Consider the following 9087-nt stretch of genomic DNA (forward strand, 5'->3'; position numbering starts at 1 on the left):
TGTGTCTTATGTCAATTCTTGACTTGTAGGAGCTTTCTCTCATTGAGTTCCAGACCTTCAATGGCGCCCTTTAAAAATGTGACTTAAGCCCACCTTTTCTATGACAGTCACCCTATCCGTGTCCTTTGCTCGTTTCATTAAGTTTGCCACTCTTTTCTTTGAACGGATCAGCGTTTTGACAAGCTGAGTATTTTTTGACTATTTTATATCACGGTTATCATACTCTCTAGTCTCACCATGTAGTCCCAAGATAATGACTCCTTTCTTTACCTGTTGAACTCTCAGCCATTTTGAACTCTGAATAGACCTGTAAACCCAGGGGATGCATACAGATACCCCCAAATCTCATTCCCCCCCCTTTCTTATGCAAATAGCAATTAAAACCCACTTGACTTTTCTTATGTTTCTTATCTCCCATTTTATAAAAGATATGTAAACTTGAAATGGATGAATTGTTTTTGTCACAAGAGCCTCTTCTGGGGTCCTGAGAAGTTTCTAACCATGCCACTCATTGTAATTGTTAAAAACGGGATCATGCAAAATGCAATAGCAAGAGGCAGTGTGGGGTAGTGGTTAAAGCCACTGGAGTAGACATGCTTTAAACCCAGCTGGGTGACCTTGGGATAATCCTTGTTTCTCAGCCTCAAGAAGAAGGCAAGAACAAGGCTTTCTCAAGAAAATCATATGGTTTTATCCATATAATTGCCAGGTGTCAAACTGACCCAGTCACCATTCATTCATTCATTCATTCATTCATTCATTCATTCATTCATTCATTCATTCAATCAATCAATCAATCAATCAATCAATAAGTCAATCGATCCAGTAATAAGAGAAAAGAATATTCTTAACAGACTAATCAAAAATGCGTCTCTCTCAATTAAGGCTCCCTCCAACCACGTGACTAAAATACTGCTGTGGAATGTATTGAAATTTTAGCTCTAAGTTACCTAGGATTGTTTGGGAGTCAGGTGGCTTATCAATTAAACTAAATTAACTGAATTCAGTGATCTGGCTTTTCCTTACCGTGAACATCTGAATTTTTTTTTTAAAAAAAAGTTTGCACCCCAATACCTGATGCTATTCTCAAAGAGATGGGTTTTCCCATGGATGTTATCAAGCTACCTAGGTTTTGTGGGGTTTTTGTTTTTTAAATTGTACATGAAAAGTTCATTTCATTTCATTTCATTTATTTGATTTCTATACCGCCCTTCTCCCAAGGGACTCAGGGCGGTTCACAGGGCACATATAAATAGCTATACAAAAATTAAAAGAAAATTAAACCAATGCCCAATTAAAATACAACAATGATAGAATAATAAAAACCAATACAAAATTTCTCCAGCTATTTGAGTGGAGGCCCTGTTTAGTGACCAAAACATGCTGCGTGGGGATTAAGAATGATCATGAGGACGGAGGTAGCACAGCTGCGCCAAGACTTCAGCCAAGTGGGTGGCCTCAGAGCCACCATTCCTCAAGGGACATTTGGTGGGGGACTAATTACAAAGGGAGGGGGGGTCTCTTTGCCACCTTCGCTAAGAAGACTAAGTGCGACTTTGCCAATAGCTCTCCTTCCCCCTTTGGTGAAAAGGAAAAAAGTGCCAATGGAGGAGAATACTTGTAGCTCAGGGATGAACTGTGGGTGCCCTCCAAACTTGGTGGAGCAGTGGGCTAATGCCTCCTTAAGTAACACCAGCTGCCTGCAATTAGTGCAGGTTCGAGTCCCACCAGGCTCAAGGTTGACTCAGCCTTCCATCCTTCCCAGGTAGGTAAAATGAGGACCCAGATTGTTGGGGGCAATTAAGCTGACATTGTAATAATGCCGCTTGGGGTGTGTGTGTGAAAGCCCTAATAAGCAGGCATATACATAGAATGAAGGCTACTGCTAAGCTTGTAAGCCGCCCTGAATCTTCGGAGAAGGGCGGGATATAAATGGAATTAAAATAAAAAAAATAAAAATAAATATTTTCTTGCAGATGTTTCATTACCCAACTGGGCAACCATCATCACCAGGGCAACCAAACTCAGCGGGCACCCCAAAAATAAAAGTTCCCAATTCCACCTCATCCCTTCGGGCAGCAGAAGGCAAAATTCTAACCAGTTGCAAACACCTGTTGTGGGAGAGAGGCAGGAATGAATGTACACCACCCATAGACAAAACCACTTGAGATAATTTGCTACAGGGAGGGGGGGGCTTTTGCTAGTGACCCTTTTAAAACCCACCCCCCTGTTTTCTTGCTCCCATCTCCCATAAGGGAGCGAGAAGCGGATAAAACGCCTGCTCTACGCCAAATCGCCAGAGTAGATTACCGGGTGGAAGAAATACACTATGCCTAAAAATAGCGCCCAGAAGATTGAGGAGTCTTGGGAAGTGTTTCGCTGTCCCACTAGAGGTCCTTTTGCAGCCTGGAATGAAAAGTTTGCCTGACCCCAAACCAGAGGCAGTTAATGCTATGCTAACATGCGGTAAGCAATTTTGAGTGAAGAGCTGAGAGGTTAGGGTTTCTTGCTGCCCAGAGGTACTCACACAAATTGCTGTATACATTGTACGCCGCGTTCACAGGGTTATAATTCATCCTCATGTACACAACCCTGAAAACATCTTCCCCACAGTCTTGGGCCTCAACTGCCTATCCCCAAAGGGGAACTGGTTAACCAACCATCGCTAAGCAGTGGCCACTCTTGACATCTTGATCTCTGTAATTTCAACAGAAAAATTGATCCTCCTCCTCCTCTTCCAAGAACTGGCTCTCTATTCCTTCACTCAGCTTCCCCCTCTTGCTCCAGCTCAAGGACTTTGTAGGCTAAGGACTTCTACAGCTCTGTAAGATACCGTCTGCGGTTCCAGGTTCATGAGCTTACCTCTCTTTTTCTTCTACAATTTACCCAATTTCCTTTAATTGATTAGAGTAAGTAGAGTAGAATAGAATAGAATAGAATAGAATAGAATAGAATAGAATAGAATAGAATAGAATAGAATAGAATAGAATAGAATAGAATAGAAATACAGAATACAATACAGTAGAGTAGAGTAGAGTAGAGTAGAATAGAATAGAATAGAATAGAATAGAATAGAATAGAATAGAATAGAATAGAATAGAATAGAATAGAAATACATAATACAATAGAGTAGAGTAGAGTAGAGTAGAGTAGAATAGAATAGAATAGAATAGAATAGAATAGAATAGAATAGAATAACAGAGTTGGAAGGGACCTTAGAGGTCTTCTAGTCCAGCCCCCTGCTTATCTTGTTTCTAGATTAGGGGTGTGTGTGTGTGTGGGAGAACCCTTGCTAGGAAAATTACTTCTCTGAGATGGAGCCCGGTGGATGGATGCTGAGTTACGCATCTCCGGGCAAAGCCAGCTGTTCTTTTGGGCAACATCTGGCTTCTCTCGGGTCTGTTCAAGGAGAGAGGAATTCAGCCTGTGGCTTTTCAGCAGGAACGCGAAGGGAACAAGTGCAGATCTGAGAGCGGTGTCAGAAAAGCGGTAAACGAAGAACTACCACAGCTTGGCAAGCAAAGTGGCCTTTGGCCCACGCCCAGGTTTGCAGAGCTCCTTCTGACCCAGAATATTTCGCGCCAGGGGAAAGAATCAGTGCAAATTCAACCCAGGAGGTTTCTGCCTTGTGAGAACAAGCAAGTAACTCACGTTACCTAGTTTGGGTCATGAAACGTCTGCAAGAAAACCAGCAAGCCCAGAGAGCACCAAGGACCCTTTGCTAATTAATCTCCAATGAGATTATCGTTATTTCATAGCCTGCCTGGGTTCATTTCCAACGCTGGTAACTTTATTCCCATCTTCCCGAATCACCTAAAGAGAATTAAGTACAAGCACAGAACTTTTAGGATCGTGGTCTTCCGGATTTGGGGATCCAGCCTGGGGGGGGGCACCACCTCAGGGTGGATTTTATTGATCTGGTTAGTTAATCCTACACTCCAGCCATCTGAGCGGTGTTAGTAATAAGCGTGGAGGGGCATCTGAGCATCTCAGGATAGGAGTCAGAGTTGCTTACTCCTGTTCTTCTCCCAGTCAAGCGTCTGTTGGCTCTCTCCAACAGCAGTTTAACCCAAAGGCGAGCATTTCTTGCTCCTTGGCACAAATCCTCAACGGAGGTGAAAGCCGTGATTTAAGTGCTTTGTATTGTTTTTTTTTTTTCTCCCAAAGCGCTCTCCACGTTTCTGGGATCCGCGCCAATGCGCCCATGGCCGTCTTTGAGCATCCGAAGCTTTGTAACGCGCCCGCTGCGACAGCGTGTAAGAAAAACGCAATCTCCCAGCGCGTGTAAACATACGCTCTACTCCAGGGGTCTTCAAACTTGGCCCTTTTATGACTTGTGGACTTCAACTCCCAGAATTCCTCAGCCAGCAAAGCTGGCTGAGGAATTCTGGGAGTTGAAGTCCACAAGTCATAAAAGGGCCAAGTTTGAAGACCCCTGCTCTACTCCGACAGCCCCCCACACACTCTTTTCTCTCTCCTTCACACACACACACACACACACACACAACCACGTCCTTTAAGGACAGCTATTGTTCTTTCGACACAACACAAAACGAGCGGCGGGACGGTTATCTCGCCCCTTGGCCGGCTTTCCGTGTCTCCAAAAGATAAGGCGAAGTCGCCGAGAGGCCTTCCTCATTCATAATTCCCAAAGTCAAGACTCTCCTCTCGGGGACCCCGAGAGAAAAAAATGGGGTGTGGGGGAAAGATAAAAGGTGAAGAAGCCCAGAGTTAGGGACGCGATCCTCTCCTTCTTCCCTTCAGTTGACACCCCCCCCCTGGGACTTTTATCTCATGGAGGAAATCGAAGCCCGACTCTTCTGGCCAAGTTGCGCTTCACCAGCTGAGCCAAGAAAGTAGGTTTAGGTTTTATTCAATTTTTATACCGCCCTTCTCCCGAAGGACTCAGGGCGGTGAACAGGGCATATCATAAAACTACAAAAATACAAAAGTTAAAAAAAAAGAATTAAATTATTGCCCAAAGTAAAAACAATAAAAATATATATAGCCTTGGTGGAGCAGTGGGCTAATGCCTCCTTAAGTAACATCAGCTGCCTGCAGTTAGCGCAGGTTCGAGTCCCACCAGGCTCAAGGTTGACTCAGCCTTCCATCCTTCCCAGGTAGGTAAAATGAGGACCCAGATTGTTGGGGGCAATTAAGCTGACTTTGTAAAAAAAATGCCGCTTGGCAGGGGCCGAAAGCTCTAATAAGCAGGCATATACATAGAATGAAGGCTATTGCTAAGTTTGTAAAGCCGCCCTGAGTCTTCGGAGAAGGGCGGGATATAAATGGAATTAAAATAAAAAAATAAAATAAAATAAAAATATCAAAACCCTAAGTAACTCCCCATCAGGCCAGGCCAGCTTGTTCAAATAAATGGGTCTTTAACCCCAGTACAAGGGCCGCCCCGCCGTTTTGGCTACGGCGGGGGCATCTCTAAGCCGAAGGGTGCCCGGAAAGCCCCCCTCCTCTCCCCCCGGGACGGAGAAGGGCGACTCACAATCGGCGTCCGTTGCTCTGGCCTTCCAAGGACCGCCCGGAGGACGGCAGGCAGTAACTCAGCAGGAAGACGGCGAAACTCCACTGCTGGAACATGGTCGCTTTCCGGCCGATCTTCGGGACCTGCAAAGGAGAAGCGGCGCTGAGCGAGTGCAGCGGGACGCCAGGAGAACCAAGAGGTTGGGGGGGGGGGCGGAGGAGGAGGAGGGGGGGAGGGCGCCAGGCGTGGGCTCCCCGCCCCCAAAGGCCAGCCAACCTCCCAAGCGTCGAGCAGGGAGCGGGACGCCCCTTCGAGGAGGGGGAGGGGGAGGAGGGGGAGGACCCTCCGACCAGCGGGAGAACTCCCCGCCTCGTACTTTGCTCAGATCCCGAGCTTCTGCCCGCCGCGCTTCTCGGCAGCTGCCTTTCTGACTCCTTCCCTCCCTCCCTCCCTCTGGATCGCTAAGGGATGGGAAGGGGAGGGGGAGGGGGAGGGGGAGGAGGAGGAGGAGGCCAGCTGGGGAAGCCAAGGAAAGAGCAGTCACCCCACCGCTGTCCGCCTCCACCGGGCACCGGCAGCCGGGCAGGGGGACCACCCACAGCCCTTGGGGGAGAAGAGCCCCGAGGCGGGCCACTCGGCCCTGTCACTCACGCCGAGGACCTGGGCAGACGGGCTGAACCATCTGAGAGGCCCCGGGCAGAGGCTGCCCCTCAGGGCTCGGGGTTCGAGGCGCACTCCCTGCACGCAGAAATCTAGCGCAGCAGCGGGCCGGTCCCTCCGTCCCTGAGGGAGCTCTCCGCGAGGCCAAAGCTCGGGGCAGTGGAGGGTGTGTGTGTGTGTGTGTGTGTGTGTGTGTGGAAGAGGGCAGAGTCCTCCAAGGAGGCAGGGGGGCTGCCAGGGGGTCCTCACCAAGCAGTTAGAGCAGCAGCACCCAAGGCCGCCACCGGCCTCGCCCTCCGGAGGCGAACGGCGCGGAACGGCCGGGCAGGGAGAAGCTACGCGGCCGTCCCTCCGTCCGTCCATGAACCGGACTCCGCACCGCCGAGTCCTTAACTCCTCTGGCCAGTTCTGGCCCGGGCGCAGGAACGAAAGTCTCAAAGCGGTTCGGCTCCGGGGAGGAGTGGGTCAAAGCCCTCCCGGACCCCTTCTCGCCAGCCCAGGAGTCCAAGCAAAAGCAAGGCCGGTCCAGTTACGGGGGAGGCGCAGAACCCCCCCCCCGTCGTTCTTTCCCCGGTCTCTGGAAAAAGTGCTGGGGGGGGGGCCGCGCAGGTGGTGCTTCCTCTGCTCCCCCTCCCGCCGTCTGCGCTCAGCTGGAGACGGGCCAGCCCCGCCCCCGGCCCAATTCCTTCCCACCCCCCCGGGGGGGGGGTCCGTCTGGCTGGGCAAAGCCGCCCTTGCCATCTGAAGGTCCCTATCAGGATGTCACGCCCGGGTCAGGGCGCCCTCCGAGGGAGACCCGGGAAAGGAGGCCACCGCGAAGCCCAGGCTGCCCCCCCCGGGGTGTCTGGCCGGGGGGGGAGGCTTCGACTCTGAAGAGCCGCCAGCCACTGTGGCCAAGGGCCGCCCCCCCAGGCAGCGCCACAGGGGCTTCGGGTCGGGTCAGCTCGGCCTTGGAAGCAGGAGGGCCGCCGGAGGGCCGGGTCGCCCCAAAGGCGGGAGGGGGGGGGCGGGCGGGAGGGGGGGGCGGGCGGGGGGGCGGACGCGGGTGGAGACTTCGCCATCGCTCAGCCCACCGGCTGAATTTGTGGGCAAACGGGCCTTGCGTGAACGCTGCCCACAGCTACGGCTGTTCTCTGCATTCAGCCCGGCGCGTCGTGAGAACGCAGCTCTCCAGCCTCCCCGGAAAGAAAAGAGCTGCGTTCTCGGGCTCCACTTGACTCGCGTTCAGAGCTTGGCCGGCTTCTCTGGCCTAACTTTCCCCGCAGGCCTTTGCGCCACGTCCCGAGAACCTGGACGGCGTGGACGGCGTTTATTTTATTTATTTTATTTTAATTCCATTTATATCCCGCCCTTCTCCGAAGACTCAGGGCGGCTTACGAGCTTAGCAGTTACCCCGGCTGCCCGATTAAGCTGGTCGTGTGAAAGCGGCCGCAAAGGAGAACGACATCCTCCCTCACCCCCCCACCCCACCCCCCCCTTTTTAATCCCGTCCGGGCCGCCAAGGCCGAGGGAGCTCTTGCTCGCCCGTTCGCACCCGGGGGGGGGCGGGCTCATGGCCGCCCCCTGCAATGCATGGCATCAGCTCCCCCCCCCTCCTCTCCATCTCTCCATCTCTCCATCCCTTCATCCCTTCGCCTGGGGCGGCGCTGGGGACAGAGGCTTTCCCGAAAGAACCGCGTCCCCGGCTGGGCGGGTGGGGGTCGGGCAGAGGGGGGAGCCCCGGGCATTTGGAAAGCGATGAAGTCGAACCGTGGGGACGCGCCCCGCGTGTCTCCCTCTCCAGCCTTCACCTTTTCCATGGCCGTCCCTCCTCTTCCTTGCGCGGAGCCCGCCGGGCAACGCAGGGCAGGGCAGGGCAGGGCGGCTCCCGGGACGGGAGGGTCTCTTCCGCGGCGGGTCAAGGACGGGCCGTCGGGGGGTCTTCTGCCCTCCTGCAGATCTCCTGGAAGGGACGGGAGGCGGACGAGTGCGAGGCTGCCTCTCCCTCTCGGAAGCACTGGAGGAGCCGGGCGGGATCCGGGGCTTTGTAGGACCCCGGCCGGGGGTGGGGGCTGGGCTGGGTGACCCCCCTCGCCTTAGCCCTGAAAGGAACCGGGCCGCGCACCCCTCCAGGTTCAGCCAATCGCGGCGCGAGGGAGGGGCTCCCCCGCCGGGCCATTGGTGGAGGGCGCGCCAGCTCGGGACCGGGCGGGACCCTCTTCGGGTTCTCCACCTGCCGAGTCCCTGGGGAGGACAAGGGCCGCTTTCCCGCGGGCTGCTCCGGGCCGAATCCTAGCCTGGAAAGGTCGGGAGGCGGCTTAGAGACCATCTAGTCCGACCCCAGGAATCCAGCAGCCTGACGGCGGATGGAGGGCTATCGAACCGACCCGTCTCCTTTGGGATGTGGAGAAGGAGCGCTTTCAAAGCTCGAAACGGAGACTAACTCCTGGAGCCGACAGAGGGGCGTGCGTGTCCCGAAGGGAGGGTGGAGGGCTTCACCTTCTGAAACAGTGCAGTAAAAAAAAATTAAAATTAAAAATAAAAATCGGGGTGCGCGTGTGACCGATCTGGATGCCCTCGGGGCTCCCTTTGACTTCCCTTCTTTTGCCTGGCAGGGTTTCTCCTTTGCCCCAGCGATTCAGGCAAACCTCGTCCCCCAAAACGGGTGGGAGACACGGCCCACCGTCACGGGTTTCCCCAAGCTTCAGACCTCAAGTTGGTAACGCCGCAACGTCGGCGGGAACACGTGTCTCGGCCGCGCTGCCAATTCTGAGGACTTTACGCAGCAAGCAAAGTCTCTGGACTCCCCCCCCCCCCTCCGCCTCCCCTCCCCCCCCCGCGGCCCGGAGAATCTTTGACTTGGGGGCATTTGGCGTCTTGCAAACAGGCCGGTTGATTTCTCACGCCTGCTAGGAAAGGTTCGCCCTCAGCCACGCTCCCGCCCCCCCCCGCGTATTCCCGTAAGCAGG

At 53.4% G+C, this 9087-nt stretch overlaps 1 protein-coding gene across 2 annotated transcripts in view; it reads right to left on the reverse strand.

Moving 5' to 3' along the window:
• The window catches only part of PTHLH (parathyroid hormone like hormone), a gene marked incomplete at its 3' end in the record, with an annotated part of 17025 nt that extends 8908 nt beyond the window's left edge, over positions 1 to 8117 (reverse strand). For both annotated transcript variants that reach the window (XM_083365917.1, XM_083365918.1), the window contains exons 1-2: positions 7930 to 8117; positions 5501 to 5622 (exon numbers count right to left, since the gene is read on the reverse strand). In XM_083365917.1, coding sequence (XP_083222043.1) covers positions 5501 to 5622; positions 7930 to 7938 — 131 coding nt within the window. In that variant the 5' untranslated portion in view covers positions 7939 to 8117. The remainder of the gene's footprint in view (positions 1 to 5500; positions 5623 to 7929) is intronic.
• Positions 8118 to 9087: the final 970 nt, after the last annotated feature.

This window comes from Vipera ursinii (genome assembly GCF_947247035.1).
Source record: "Vipera ursinii genome assembly, chromosome: 6".
NCBI lineage: Eukaryota > Metazoa > Chordata > Lepidosauria > Squamata > Viperidae > Vipera > Vipera ursinii.